The sequence below is a fragment of the Rhipicephalus microplus genome, chromosome 7 (genome assembly GCF_043290135.1).
Source record: "Rhipicephalus microplus isolate Deutch F79 chromosome 7, USDA_Rmic, whole genome shotgun sequence".
NCBI classification, from domain to species: domain Eukaryota; kingdom Metazoa; phylum Arthropoda; class Arachnida; order Ixodida; family Ixodidae; genus Rhipicephalus; species Rhipicephalus microplus.
Window position 1 is genome coordinate 28,764,983 of NC_134706.1, and position 15,959 is coordinate 28,780,941.

General features: G+C 44.9%; 2 protein-coding genes across 2 annotated transcripts; both read left to right on the forward strand.

Annotated features, from left to right (window-relative positions):
* The first annotated feature begins 4,234 nt into the window (after positions 1-4,234).
* LOC119179978 (RNA polymerase III subunit I) lies at positions 4,235-5,225 on the forward strand. The gene has a single exon (XM_037431106.2). The coding sequence runs from the start codon at positions 4,329-4,331 to the stop codon at positions 4,776-4,778; it is 450 nt and encodes a 149-aa protein (XP_037287003.1). The 5' UTR covers positions 4,235-4,328; the 3' UTR covers positions 4,779-5,225.
* Positions 5,226-5,413: 188 nt separating this feature from the next.
* LOC119180038 (uncharacterized) lies at positions 5,414-10,649 on the forward strand. Its single transcript, XM_037431169.2, has 4 exons — positions 5,414-5,512; positions 8,352-8,420; positions 9,402-9,473; positions 10,495-10,649. Exons 1-4 carry the CDS (start codon positions 5,503-5,505, stop codon positions 10,572-10,574), a joined length of 231 nt encoding a protein of 76 aa, XP_037287066.1. The 5' UTR covers positions 5,414-5,502; the 3' UTR covers positions 10,575-10,649.
* The last annotated feature ends 5,310 nt before the right edge of the window (positions 10,650-15,959 follow it).

Below are 15,959 nucleotides of genomic sequence, written 5' to 3' on the forward strand. Positions count from 1 at the left end.
ACGCCTGTTCGCACACCCGGATTGTGTGAAAAGTTTCAGTCTCGATTTCTAAGACCTTACGTTGTTTGTGAACGAACATCTCCTGTCAATTACCTTGTCACTCCCGTCGAGGGTTCCTCGGACCGTCGTTACCGTGCCTCCGAGATAGTCCACGTTTCACGTCTTAAACCTTTTGTGCGCCGTACCTTTCCCGCCTAAGTCTCGGCCGGGCCGGCCGCTCAAGTGCGCGGGGAAAATAAGTGTGAGCATTATTTATGCGTCCCATCTTTTCATCTGTACATACTCATGATCACCAGTCAAGTTTAGGTTGTGGGGCTCATACTCGGGTCAATAAAGGAGAGTCTTGAGTGTACTCGACGCCATCTTACAATATGTATTTATTAAGGTTTCTAGATAAAGCTTGTTTCATTTAGGGACCTTAGTATTTATTAGCCATGCTTGTGTACATAAAGAGAGTATTCCGCCCGGGCCTCGCGTGTGCCAGCCACTTCCTACTTCTTCCCAACCCGCACTTTGGGCGCCGGGCTTCACGTTCTCCGTGCGTCGCGTCCGACGCACGATACACCTGGCGACGAGGCGACGAATCCGCTTGCGTCGGGCCGAAGGAGGGCAGATGAATTTTGCTACTTGTGCTACCGTGTTTAGTACCCTGGATGCTCCCCCGCCGATACTACATTTTCTGCGGATCACCAGTTTGTGACTCACCGAGGCCAAGAATACTGGGCTACGCGTGATTCGGTCCTCCGGTTCGGTTTTATTATCCCGCAAGGATGTATGCTGCCACACCTCTGCCCATGTTCTTGCAGCGCCCCGGTAGGCTTCCTATTCCATGGCGAAAGTGGCGTCTGGTCTTTCAAGTTTACATCAACGCCGCTGCCAAGGAAATTACGCCGGAGCACACGAAGGCGTTGCTACTGAACCCACTGGGCGTTGGGGGTTTAAACTCCTACGTGCGTGCGGTGGAACCCATTCCGGCAGTGGACCTTGCGATCCCGGCGGACGCCGTGCAAGACGCGTATGTTGCGATGATCCAGCAGCTGGACGCGATTTTCGCCGAGCAAGTCGATCCGATGTGTATGCGTGCCTCATTCAAGACGGTACGGCAACAAGCGGCCGAGACCGCGCTGCAATACATTCTAGAAAATAAACGGCTCGCTCGAGTCTGCAATTTTGGTGCCAGTACCGACATGCTGGCGTTCGACCAAATTCTATAGAAGGAATCGCGTCCCCGAATCGGCGGAGAAATTTTCTGAAGATGGGAGCTGAATTCTCCACTCGGAAGGCCCTAGATCTTGCCATGCCATGACGCACGAAACGTACTCACAGGTACAGACGCACGCGAATAAGCGTCTCAGTTGTTATATCGCTGTGTCTGGAAAACACGTGCTTTTCGAAAACGGAGACTACAATGATTGCAGTGACCTTTGTGCGCCCGGTGACTACAACAGAATCGTTCCAGGTAAAGCCCGAGGCTAGCCAAGACTTACGATCCTACGCTCCTCCCGACCCGTGATAAGGGCGCGCGAGGGAGCATCACTCTCCTCCTCTAAGCGGGGCAAAGTACGCTTGGGAGATTAGAACGCGCGCCGCCGCGCTATTTGGCAGCGCAAGCTCAATGCGACATCTTGCCTGCAATGCTGAAAACACGATAATCCCTCCGAGATGCCCGTGAGCAGTGGTACGTGGCAGACTTAAATAGCTTGCCGATATGGATAGCTTCTCGGTGGCTTAGTGGTTAACACCTCTCACTCAAGATTGAGAGGACTTAACCTCGATTTTTCGCACCAGAGTATTTTTTAAAGTTTTTTCGTTCTTGCATTTTTATATATATAGATACATATACATATACAGAGTGACCCTGGCGGCAAAATCTATCCGAGAGTGTCCATACAATTGCTATCGCAATAAAAGTGGCTAACGAGTTAGAGTAGTTGGTGCTATACTATTGGAGATCATGAAGCCACCCCATGGCCCTCGCTTTTGATGGGACTGTGCCGACAAGAATCACGACGTAAACAAGTTTACCGCTTTAAAAGAACAAGAGCGTTTGGTGGAGGCAGACGCCAACCTTCACTGTGTTTAGAATAAATTGTGAACGGTTTAGAGCATCACAAGTACTTTGTGTTTAGAGTGCACAGCCCCAGTACCTAAACACCACTGTGTCTAGCAGTAAACCGGAGGTCCATGTCCTCCCTCTCGAAGCATGCCAAAATAGCGTCATAGTTCATTGTAGAACATTCCTTTACAAAAATCAGATAATCATCAACGTATCTGAAGATTTTCGTGCCTGACGGTAGTTCAGTGATTAAGGCCTCGGAGGTTCCGAGTAATCATAAATTCCGATTTCTAGACCTTTCTCTATTTTTTGGAGGCAATCATCTTTGCTGGCAATATAACCCTCGATCCGCGAAACGCGTTTTAAATTACTCGTCCGGCCATTCCAAGCTTATGAATTGTTCTGTCATGCCTTCGTTCAGCGCTAGAAAAAAAGCTGTATCCACATGGTGCACTATGGTTTCTTAGCGCAGCTAGGACGGTTATTCGGGGCTGGGTACCTGCCGTATCTAATCGCATCGGTGTGTGAGAGACTTCTGCCGATGGTGAGAAACGGTGATAAACGTGCGTGTATTTCTGCAGAATGCAATAAAGGAAACAAACGCGTGACCGACATCCCTTCCATTCATAAATTGGCGCATGGACTGATGAAAAGTGTGGGGAACCGGTTTGGCGTGCGCGTTGTTTTCTCTGCACCCAATAAATTGGGCCATATATGCGCCATGGTGCATAGGAGGGCGCGTCGAAAAGCAGAGGATGTTTGCAGAAACATGCCAAACAATTTGTGAAGTGTTTTTTTGGAGTGGTGTATAGCATGCCGCTAACGTGCGGTCGCATGTACATCGGCCAGACCGGGCGATGTTTGAATATACGCCTCAGGGAGCATTTGAGTTCCTTAAAAGGTAGTCTTTTTTTTTCCGTTTTAGCTTCGCTTTGCAATTCCTGCAAATGTCAACCGTTGTAAAAAACAAGTGTACTTTTCCGGCATCCACTTCAAACTGCGCGTAAAATTTCCGAAGCATATCACATTTCTAGAAATGAGAATCAATGTATCGGCCATTCGTCATTATCACTACATGACTGCGAGTTCAACTATATTGATGATTCGTAGACAAGTGCTTCGAATGATCGCCACGCTTGCAGCTCACACTATCATCTTATTCCTGTTGACATGCGCACCCTTGTGTACTTATATGTCCTTCGAACGTGAGAATAAACCAGTTGTTAGTTGAGCGATCGTGCTGTGTGCCTCCTCTCTGCTTTGTGTCTGTGTTTACCCCCGCGCTCCCAGTTCGCTGAACCGTCATGAATTACCAACTAGTCCACCTTTCCATCCTTTTGCAATTAATGCACGTACCTATCTCAGTTTGAGGACCGCGCTGTGTTGCTGCTTGCATGATGTTTGCAAGTCAAGAGGTGCCGGCACGGCCGCACCATAGAATTTTTCCGGGGGTACCTTACGTGAACGGCTAACTTTGACAACTAGTGTACAATGTGAACGCGTGTGAATACTTTTGTATTCCTCGAAAAGTTAAAGAGCGAAAACATTTCAAGGTGTGTCAGAACCCCCTAAACTCCCTCCCAGTTACGGCCTTGAGCGCCGGTGTGAAAAGCGACATCACTTTGTTGCATCGCTGCGTATTTGAAGAGAAGTAAATGAGCTATATGGCTTCGCAACCCCTTCTAACCTAATGGAAGCCTCGGATATTTTAGAGAAATATTCATTTCCATGATTTATTTTCAACAAACTTCATCGAAATTTCAAGGCCAAGATTCAAGAATTTCAAGGCCGGGATTCGATCATGCGACACCTGCTGGTCAGCAGCCGAGATGCCTTCGCCACTAGACTACTTGGCGGGTCTCTCGCATCGCTACACCATGTATCTTTTTGCGTTCACGCAATATATCCCTGATAGGTACCCACACTTTTTCTTTCTTTCACTTGCGCTACGAGGAAACCACCTGGAGATGTATCACTGCAAGCCTGTGTCGCAGCCGTCGTGGTGTTCACCGCGCCACTATTCATTCAAAACACCCGCGTGTAGCGGCAAAAATCTAGTGCGTTATTATTTGTTTACTTAAGGTCACATGACTTTTGGCGTGCGACATTTCATTCGCGGTCTGTTTCAGCGCCTATTATGCCGTCTAGACGGCGTAATAAACCGCACTTTTATTCTGAGGTCCAGACCACAAAACAAGGTTCACTTTGACGGCTTCGGCACCGGTCAACACACCGGCGGGCGCACGCTGGAACGGTGCTTGAGCAGAGCGCCATGAAAATCATCAAGGAAAACGCCGCCTTCCTGAGCAACTCCGAGGTGCTCGCACTGCTCAAGGGACTTCAGAGCGACAAGAAGGGTGGCAAGGCTTCGGGGCCCCGTACGGTGCCCAACCTGGCCACTGTGTCGTACGAGACGGTCACATACCTCGAAGGAACCGCTTGCCTGCGTCAGACGCCCGAGCACATCGAAGACTTCCTGCGACAGATATCCGAGCTCCCAATCAAGCTGACCAAGATCGAGAAGCTGAACCTCGTCAACCACAGGCCTACCTCGCCGGTCGAGATACAGCTTCTCATCGAAGAGAGCGAAGAGCGACTCACCGACGAAGACATCAACACCATCCTCGACCTTGTTGAACGCACGCTACCGCCTCGCGAGGACGAAGAGCCCGTCGACGAAGAAGAAGACGAGGCAGGAGACGAGGAGTCGATGCAGGAATGAACACTGGTGTTCGAGACCGTGCTAACTAGGTGAACAGGAATCGCTGTGCTCATTCATCATCGAAGGTGCGCCTATTAACGGACGCAGTGCGGAACGAATGACGCGCAGGATACACAACGCGAAGCGCTCGTGTATACCGTATTTTACTCGTTCTGTACTGCGGCGGTGATAACAAAGCGCACCTTTGTAGAGGAACGAACGGGAACGTGTGCGAGTGTGACTTGCTCGCGAAGACCGCGCTGCGATTCGAGAGTTCCGCCTCTGCTCAAACTACAACCGGGTCCTGTTGCTTCACAAACTGTAGTAACCTGTTACAACGGTTGATTGAGGGCGTCGTGTGCATTTTTTGTTTTGTATGCGCCGAGAAAGATATGACTGCGTGAAATATTGCGTTCGGCCCGCGTGTCAAACGTGTGAAATGATGCAATTAAATTTTTTTGACTTACAGTGTTTTGCTGCTGATTTATTTGTTTGCTTCGTTGTTGTAGGCAGCGGCAGGCTGATCTAACGTCGAAGCCGTGATCAGACCTAACGATCGCTCACTGCGTTTTTCACACTTGAAACAATTAACACTTCAAAAAAAAAAAAAAAGCCATTTGTTTGTGGATTGGCTTGTACGCAAATATCTACGAGGCCGATAAAACAGTCGCTAGCCAAGTCGAGTCGGTTTAGCAGACAGATCCGGCTGGACGTGAACTTGCGGGGAAGGTCAGGCGACTGCAACATGGGCCTCTGTACGCAAATTTTGCTTATTTCTCGCGCGTAGTGTCGTTACGTTTGTTTCGAGACGCGCTCTGAATGTGCTCTAACGAATTTGCGACCGAGAGGCCTTGATTCGATTAAAGCAGGGTCGTCAGCACCTGCGGAGTGCGAGTAGCAATTGCTCGGTTTCGTTTGACGCAAGATCACAAAAGTTTCCTCAGTTTTCGCCGTCATAGCCGCGCGTAGGAGCCTTTGCTAACTCTTTCGAATGCTCAATTTTTATTCAAAACTGGTCGACTGCCTGTGTTGCTTTGCCAACAGGTTGGATCGTAGCCTAGTATCGTGAGTTGTCCAACCGCGGAGCTTTTGTAAGGAACATGTGTTGCTGCAAAATCGCAGCTATCAAGTCTTGGTAAATGCACGCCTAGCGATGCACCTTTTTCTCGTGCAGGTACGAGAAAACACACTCACTCATGCAATAACACTTGAAAGATTGATTGATATGTGGGGTTTAACGTCCCAAAACCACCATATGATTATGAGAGACGCCGTAGTGGAGAGCTCCGGAAATTTTGACCACCTGGGGTTCTTTAACGTGCGTAACACTGGAAAGGAAATTCAAATGGCGGATGAGGCATTGGCGCTTATACTAATTGTGTGACGTAAATTCACGTGCCGTTAAAAAGAATAAAAAAAAGGGCCCGTTATCCATGGGAAAGTTGTACCTTTTATGCTCATAGTTAATTAACCTCAACAAACCTCGCCTTGGTTGCGAAAGTCGATTGAGCCCAGCTACCGATATTGTTTCGCTAATTCCTCCATTAAAGAAGTGCGATTCAACTTCAAAAGGCTGCAAATTTATATGCGTATTATGTAAGTGCGATGCAAACTTTTACGCAAAAGAAAAAAAGTGTTCGGACGTGTGGCCTGAACCTATTTGACACTTCAGAGCACCTTTCATAATTACAGAAGCTAACTTGATAGCACAAAATGGAGGTTTTGTCACTGACGGGCTGTATTTATGAAAACAACTGGAATTTGCGATGCGTTTAAATTCCCAGTTTCTGGAGTGGAAGGAAGGCCTTATGGTGCCGCAATTAGATTAAAGGTGCTAGTGATGCAGGTTAATATGTCGAACTTCACATTAAACCCGGCAGTGTACTTAAAATGTCACTGTTTGTGCATTGCTCACCACACTGCAACTACTCATGTCATCGATATTAGTTAACAGAGGGGTCGCACTAGTATTAACTGTATGTTTCTGTGTTTTTGGTAGCCGGATCAATTAAAGGCTAAGTACTCTGACATTACAAACATGCTAGTGCTGCTTAACGGTGAAGGTGAGCATTGTCCCTTACTTCCTTATAAAGAATACATCATACGCATTGTCCGTAGTGGAACATACGTTGCACCTCCACACTTACCATTTCTGGTCACTGTTCATTATATGTTCCACCATAAAATTCAACATAATCACATTGTTATCCCAATATTAATGAGAACCGACAGCAATGTCAAGAAAAGTAGGGGGATGTTGTTAAAGTAATTGGAATGTAAACGTGAAAGAAGAAAAGTGGGCGTAAAGACAACTGTCCGCCGGCAGGGACAACGGCAGAGACTTTCGAAGTCGCAGGTTCGGTCCCTGCCGGCAGAAAGTTGTCTTTTCCGCCTTTTTCCTTTCTTCGCATTTACATTAGAATTAGTAGTAATAATGTCTCCTATACTTTCCTTGGCAATATTGTCTTTCATTTCTCATTAATATTGCATCAATTAAAATGGGCCCTTAAATTCGTACTTCTCTCTTTTATTGTTATCCCAAGTGATACATCCTGATACTAGGGAACAAAAGAATCTCGTGCATTTACTATGAAGTTTTGAAGTAGATTCTTTTAAAAATGTGCCAAGAAAGTACCTTAGCATAGTTGCCAATGCTCTTGACCATTCATAGCTGCTGCATCTTGATGGTGGTGGAAAAAAAAAAAGAATGCCCATGTTCTTCAGTAGCGTTCTGGGTGGGACTTATTAAAATAACTTACTAGAACAAAAGTGAACCCTGCTTCTAGCAGAAAGTGTCAGTTGTCCCTGCTTTGTCATGCCTGAAGTGCAATTCTATTCCCCCATAAGTTTGCGGGTTTTTGCTGCGAACGAGTTGCGCTGCACACGCCTTCAATGAGGTGCGTGGATTGCAGGTATGTACTGGCTGTGCACTGATGCGGACACAAACATTTCTTGGTCCAATTTCTCATGAGACATGTTAAAAGTCGTGTTAGGCTTAGGTTTGTTGTGGATGATCAGTTGACTGTGTCGCTAACACTACGCCGAAGTACTCTGCAACTCAGTACTTTGTGTAATGTTACAGCTAAGGTATCATTCACACCTGCAAACTAGCACCGGTCACACGACCATCCGCGACTCGCGACGGAAAAGCGACTCTACGTTACCAATGCTTACTCCCGAGTAAACCTATACTTGTCACGCAAGATTCACATTTGCTCTCATTTTCCATTGCCCCATTAAATAATCCGATACCTTGTACCTGCACATTTGATTGCATCAGAGGTTTGCGAATGCAGCTGTGCGACTGCGAAATCTAGTGGCGAGCATTTCAACTGAAGTGGCCATTTGCGACCGTTCGCAACCAGTTGCTTTGCGACTAACTCGGTCAGTGGCTGGTACTAGTTCGCAGTGGTGAACGAGCCTTAAGAGTACGTCATTATCGATTGTCCTTGTGCAGTTATCTGAATGGTGCACCTTGTCTCATTTGGTAAATGTACAGCACACTCCGTTTCAAATAGCCGAAACGTAAACAAAGAACACGTGTCCAAGTGAAAACGAGTACATGACCTCATTTTTTTTGCACATTTCTTGCAGTCTCTAAGATCAAGCAGGTGTGGGTTTTATATCCCGAGCACATCGTCTCGACTGTTGTGGTCCTTGCCGGTAAGCCAGGCGCCATGGCCATCGCCCTTTGCATGATAATCGCACGATTTGGAACCTATTGTGGCTTAAGTTTCTGGAATCTGTCGAGAATTAGTGAAGTTTCAAGCATTTGTCGCTTGGCTTAATCGCTTTCTCTCTTCTCATCGTTGTAAATAACATTGGCATTAAAAAATAACACACACGCAAGAATATGGATGAGTACGAGCTCTCGTGTTATTGTTGTCGATGTGTCAATTCATCACACTAAGTTTTATCGTAACAGTGGGTGACCCAACTAGCCCAAGAAGCTGTCCTTTTTTTTCTTTCGTCCCTACAAGCTCACTAGAAGCCACAAAAAGAGGGATGGCAAGGGGTAAAGAACTTGCGTCATGGTGCGCCACTTGGAGCATGCATCACAAAACTCACTGGCCCTCTTCTATTGCAATTCCTGTGTGCAAGTGTGGCTCGTTGTGTAGAGTCGGCAGACTATGGAGTGCAGCGCTGGCACCATGGCAAGAATCGCATCCGATTCAATTGCAGCTCTCGTTTCGTGTCGACTATTGGCCAATAGCACGATATCTTTTAAGGTAAAGTAGCCCACATCGGACGGAGACGAAAAGGGCACGGCACTCGCTACCTCCTCGTCTCCATCTAAAGTGCACTACTTTCACCTATGGCTCAATGAACAGCCACCAACTGTGCATGCTCTTCTACGTCAAAAGTAGGCACCGGCAGCTCTGAAGAGAGTGAGTACAGGCTTCTGTACGAAAGGAGGGTGCGCCAGGAAAATTGCAACTTCACGCTGATTCATAAACTTGGCTTGCAGCTCACGACTGCAAGATTTGGCTGAGATGTTCATAGCAGAGCCTCCCTTGCACAGGATGCGTTCTCTCACCAAACCCAGGGGGGAGATTGACGAATCCTTCAAAAGGGCCACGTTCTTTCGCGCGATGCAAACACTTATAGACTTGACGACAGCATGAAATTCATCTTGCATTGCAGTGGCCCCATTTGGCATTCGATCGGCGATCAAGCAACACTACAAGCCCTGGCACTACAGGACGCGCTACACAGGTAAAAAGGGCCTACTTCGATGCCGATCATGCACTGATAATTGTTTACGTCGAATGCCGCAAAGGGAAAACGAAAGAGATAAAAAACTGAATGGGTCACTTTATCACTTTCCAGCACCAAGGGGACAAATCTCGAGTTTTCTTTTTTTTTTTTGATACATCTAGCACGTGCAGAATTGCAAGCTACGATTGGCAGAGTCCATATAGATTACTGTGGCTTCACTATTTTGAAAAAAAAAAAAAAAAAAAAAAAAAAAAAACCTGGACACGAGCATGCAAACCTCTCGTTTTATTGGTGATAATTTAGTATTACGAATTATTATCTTAAACAACAGGAAGGAAAAGATAGAAGCCTGTATTGAAAAAAAAACTATTAACAAGATTTGTGTGCTCGAGCCATTATTATCTTACGATGCGAAATCTTTCAAAAGCTAATCTCGATGAAGCCAAAGATTTGACAACAGGATGAGTCTTCGTTGGGTACGCATCCCTGATCAAGAGGAGTTGCCAGTTTCAGAATGTTAGCTGTCACCTCGACGGACACAAGTTCACAAATTGAGACGATGGCTTTATAGAGTTTTAGAACAGCACAGTAAAGGGAAATCTGGTGTCACTGTCTGCAAAAGCTGGAACGCCGAGTGCTTCAACTAGCATAGGACAGACATTTAGTGCACAGATCTGCCCCAGCTTCGTTTTTTTGGCTCTGTGTGGCATGCAGCAACTTTGTTGCATGATGGAGTTCAGCAGTTCCACTTCACGGTCTTGACCCTTTTAGGCTCAAAAATTCAAGTGTGCTCGCGAGGTCGCAATGAAACCACGAGAAAAGTCAAAACACAATTGTAAGCAAGCAAAACCAAAAGTGCATTTGAAGCTATCTGTCATATCCATCATACCCCATGGTGGCTGAACTATCGCATTGCCACGGTTCCCTGTTGTGCTAAATGCTTTAAGAAACTATGGTTAGCTCCAGTAATATATCCTGTTCAACTTCTGAGAGCTTCAACTTGAAATTTTTCTTGCAGTTGTCAGGGACGACGACCCATATGCGAAGGTTCTGGAAGAAGCCTACAAGGACTTTGTCCCCCACAAGCTTCCCAAGTAGGATACGAGCACATTGCACCGGCGTAGGAACCCTTGACTGATCTAATAAAATGTCCTTACTGTGATCGTTTCACAATTTTCCTTTCCTTCTTTCTTTTAGATCGTTATACTGTGTTTACTACTATACATACCATGCACTGCAGAGACTGCGTAGTAAGTTTGCGAGCAATGTATGTAATACTGTGCATCTTGTGCTCTTCTCTCGTGGCTGCAAATGCTCATACAAGCCTGAACATGAAGCTGCGTAGTGTTTTTTTTAAAAAAAAGATATCGAAAAGGAGTGCAACAGCATGTCAGCTAGGTGTTAAAAACACAACATATCAAGAACATTTGATTGATTGATTGATATGTGGTGTTTAACGTCTCAAACCACGATACGATTATGAGAGATGCCGTAGTGAAGGGCTTCGAAAATTTCGACCACCTGGGGTTCTTTAGCGTGCACCCAAATCTGAGCACACAGGCCTACAGCATTTCCGCCTACATCGGAAATGCAGCCGCCGCAGGCGGGATTCGATCCCGCGACCTGCGGGTCAGCAGCCGAGTACCTTAGCCACTATAGGCCACCGTGGCAAGGGTACATATCAAGAACAGTACAAAACTGTTTCGTTATGATGCAGCAAACAGCCTGTGCTTGTCTCTCAGTGCAAAGAACAACTTTTGCATATGTACAGGTAAAAACATGGGAACTGTTTAGTTTTTTTGAACGCAGCAGGACAGCTTCAACCAGACACTCTTTTAAGAAGAGGCAAAGGTCTGAAGCCTCTTTATGAACGTTTGTGTGGGTGCATATATCTATACACATACAGTATGAAACTTTTTTTTTTTGTGGAGTGTGGGGACTAAACATACGAGTCAGCACAGTCGCCATAGTTCCAGTGAGCCACTAGTGCCAGCCATTTCTTTGTAAACTCATCAAGGTATCCTCAATAGGCTGCGGTAAATACCATAAGCATGCTATCAAGTCCACAGCATTCAATAGGAAACCAGTTCCACAAACGGTTTGATGGAAAGTTGGAAACTTTTTATTGCAGAGAGAGCCATACTGGGTCTCACCTCTTCGAAAAAGTAGTCAGATGTGTTCGAACACAGCATGAAATGTTTTGCAGGTTTGTAAAAGCTACACAATATATCCGATATTGACTTCAACAAACCACATAAATTAAATGGGATTCAAATAGAGACTGTAAAGTATGTGATAAGCCGTCGTTAGTGCCGACGAAAAAGCAGAGCTGCGCGGCGTTTCCGAAATTAACTAGAACAAAATAAGGAACCATCTCTGCACTACAGAATTATGAAAGGACACTGCAAAGCTACCACTCAAACATCTCAGACTCGAGCCTGGTTTATGTTCCAACACATTCAGAGCCAGCAGGTGAAAGCATGCATATTACCGGGGGTGGCATTAATGGTCGATCACTTTCAATGACACGTCACTATCGCAAGTTTTCTCGACATGCAGCTCACCACGAAGCACGAAATCCGGCAAAAGCGATCGCATCCCACTGAAAGTGAATCGCCAAGAATGCAGTTACAAGCATTCACAACAGCACTGTACCAGGCTTTGTGTTCGTTCACGACGACCGTACACATCTCGCAGTTAACGCTTCAGCCACCAACTCCGAGCTGTACTGTGTCACGCCAGTTTCGAACAATGTTGCTAACGACAAATCACACTCCTATTGCCCAAGTTTCTACTCCTTTCACTGCTAAATAGCATGAAAAAAGTTACGACTAAAAAACAGATTGGTGCTTCTGGTACATTCTTCGTGAGTTGAATTGGTGATTAATGTGTTAGAAGATCGCAGCACTACATTAGCGCACCTTGACCGCTTAAAAAAATCTGTTAGGTCGAGGTGTTGGGCTGCAGCGTTTGTGGCAAAGAAGAGGCATTTCAAGTTGCCGTGGTGAAGCCACACGCTTGTTCTGAACATGATGGAGCATAAAACAGCTTCCGTGTCACTGGTATTGGATTCTGCAAGTCGTCTAAAGGACAACCGCAAAGCAATTTCAGTTTCACTGAACGGGTCAAAGAAAAATTGAACCGAAGCAATTTTTCAGATACCAAGAAAACATCATCGGTCACAGTGTGAGAACCTTGCCATTAATGGATACAACACAGGAGCCAGAGCACGGCCTTCGAGATTCCCGAAGTGCCACTGACACCACAGGGTCTCAAAAGCCCGGATGCAGCTATGTTTCTTAATATCTTAGATTATGCTTTAATTTTAATGCGAGGCATCACTGGAATGCATGAGAGTCTTAGTAATGGAAAAAAAAAGAGACCTATTTTCGCTTGGTTTTGTAAACAACCGAGTTGAATTTCTAGTCTAGAACGTAGCAGTGGGGCTTCAGTTGTACTATCAAAAGCTAGCATAATTTTCGGCAAACTGCATGATTGAGTGCCAAGGGTGCCCAGCTGCTGCTACTTGGAATTGATGGCGCACCAGGGTGGACCTAAAACAAACGCGGTTTGTTGAAGATGCCATTGAGTTGCATAACGCTGCGGATGGCCTTTACCACTAACGCTTCTGGAGCTGATGCATGGCTTCACAATGTCGAAGATATGTGAACTTGTCTGGTCGCATTGAGGAGAATCTACAAAATATATAGTTATATGCGCATTTTCTAACATACTCTGGTGCAACGAAGCAGCTACTCTAACTAGTCCTTCAGGACATGTGCTTCTAGGGGTTTTCATATAGACTCTGGTTATACATATATAGTTGCACTACGTCTATGCATCAATAGGCAGCTTCTAGCGGGTTAAGGTACTTCTTAAGGACACTCTGAGAAGCACTGCACTGTGCTTCGAGGCTTGCTAAGCAAGCTAGTAAGATGATATGGCAAGCTACTACATGATATGGCAGCTTCTACGCAGGGCGTCTGAAAAAAGGTCAAGCGATGTATGTACAAAAGAGTTTTGTGATGAAAAGAGATAGCGCTTACACAAGGTCTAAAAAACGATGATAGAATTGAACTGGCTCCCAAAGGTGTACAATGTTTTTCTAGCATTATGTAGGCTATAGACTGCACTCGGACAGCTCAGCAGGAAGGATAACCTTGTCGTAGATAATGTTACAATACGCTCAAAAGAAATTTTCAGATATATGAAGATTATTTTCGTGCCTGATGCTACATTATTAAAATTAAATCTGAGCGTGGCCAGATGAGCCATCTTATTATTTAAAGCATTCATCACAGCCATTTCTTTCTTGCGTTATGATACAGTGATGGTCGTCGCAAATTACAGGTCTGAACAACAGAACTGCATAGCATATGGGGCCTCGCATTCTCTAGACTGATACGAACTTAACGCCCAGGAAGTGGTACGTTGAGATCTCATTATGACAAACCCTGTTTTAGTTGAGTGCTTGGAATGAAAGTGATGGTATCTTGGGATGGTGCTTCTAAGGTGTTTCACAGTGCAGCGCTCTTTCATGCCTAATGTGATGCAAACAGCTGAAAGATGCCCGACGCCATCACATAACGAAAAGCAAGTAGTATCTTTCACATGATTCTGGGTTAGGCGATTTCATGGGCAGCAAAATAAGCATGTTTGGTTATTCGATCATGATTGCAATGTACACATCTATATTTGAAATCTTGCATGGGCTGTGTACCATCTTTTTTTCGTTCAAACAGGTCTGCCTAAAATTATGCAGAAATAATTGCCCAATTTTCTACTCCTTCCACTGCATAGTGGAGCCAGGAGTAAAAAGCCAGGAGTAAAACCTTCTATTATATGAAGGTTTTACTCCTGGCGTTTTTACCCTTCATGACTAATGAAGAACATTTACTCATTACAATCACACAGCTTACACAGGACAAAGGTTTACCTGTCTAGGTTGAAATGTGACAACAGAAAATAATTTGGAGTTAGTCTTACACGTTGCTTCACGCAGGCATTAACGCGAGAAATATTAAAATTTGGAAATGTTTGAGCAATGAGATAACAGATCAGCAGTTCCACAGTTAAAAGAACATTAGATCTTACAAACACTAAGAGAAATCTCATAAGCATCAAAAGCATGTTAGTACTAATGACATAATGAAACGGATCTTTGTTTTGATGAGCAGTTCTCACATAAATTATGGAAACGTATATCTGGTGAGATGTCTATCAAAGGAATGTTAACGAGTATAAAGTGCGCACTTTGCACTGCAGCAAGCGTATGGCACATGAAATACCAAAATCAATTTTCTCTGCAAACATCTACGCTTGAACGCCCAGTCAAAAACGAATGGGCACTGCAGTTTTTCACTCAAGACTGCTCTGAAGAAAACTGTTAACCCGATTCAATATTGCCACTGCGTCAACAGCTGCAAAAAAGAGTTTTACGGCTAAGCAGCCATTTCTCACGAAGAGTCGTTTTCAACATCAGTTAGATGAAGGAAATAAGAAATGCTCAATCAATAGTGTGTTTTCGACAACAATGATAAGTGAACTCAATCAAGCACTGGATAAACTGTCACTAATTAGAAATGTGGGCATGCTTGTAGAGTGCTTGAATTGAAAAATAATGAAGACCAGTCCACTTGCACGAAACACGTGATCGCGTGACACTTTGGGCAACATAGACATAGCTCTCAGGTTGTAACAAGGTTCCTTCGAATGACTCGATTAAGTGAAAACAAACTGCTGCACTGTAAAACGTTCCGACGAGTACTGGCACTGAGATCAAGCACTTGGCAACAAAGTTCTGATAAGCATTAGAGTGCGACAGAGATCGGTATTACAGGTAACACTGTACAAGCCATTTAAGGCCAGCTAACGCAGTCCCTTCAGTTGTGTCTAGCATCCTTTCAATGCCTTCCAAAAATAACTGCAGCTTTAGATTACTACGATGCTCATTCTTGTTGACAATGTTCGCAAATAAGAACTACTTCTACGAGAACAAAAAAATCGGCAGCTGCGTGCAGGCTCGGATATCGGCACATCCAGATTGTCTGGGTGGTCGTGCAAGAAAACTATAAAAGCATGCTAAAAACAGCCCAAGACTTTTGTAAAACTCATTACCTTGATTAACTAAAATGAGACATTTGTTCTTGTTTCACGAGTTTTTCTCACTTTCTTGTGCGAACACAAACTATTCTACATGGGCATGAGTACAAGTTATCCAGAATGAGTAAACATCAACCGAACATAAATGGCTGGCTGCAGACACTGAGCAGCATGAAGTAAAGAAAGTCGACCTTTAGTAGTTTCACAAAGTTCAACAGGATCTGTTAGTATATGAGCACCTTTTTTTGCAATAAAAACACTAGGACGCTGTCCAACACACACAAAAAGAGACCTGTCTTTTAAAATTTAGCTTTGTACTTCTAACGCTTAAAACAAGAAAGCTGCACGTCAACTACGACAGCTTTGAATCTTGCAGAGTTT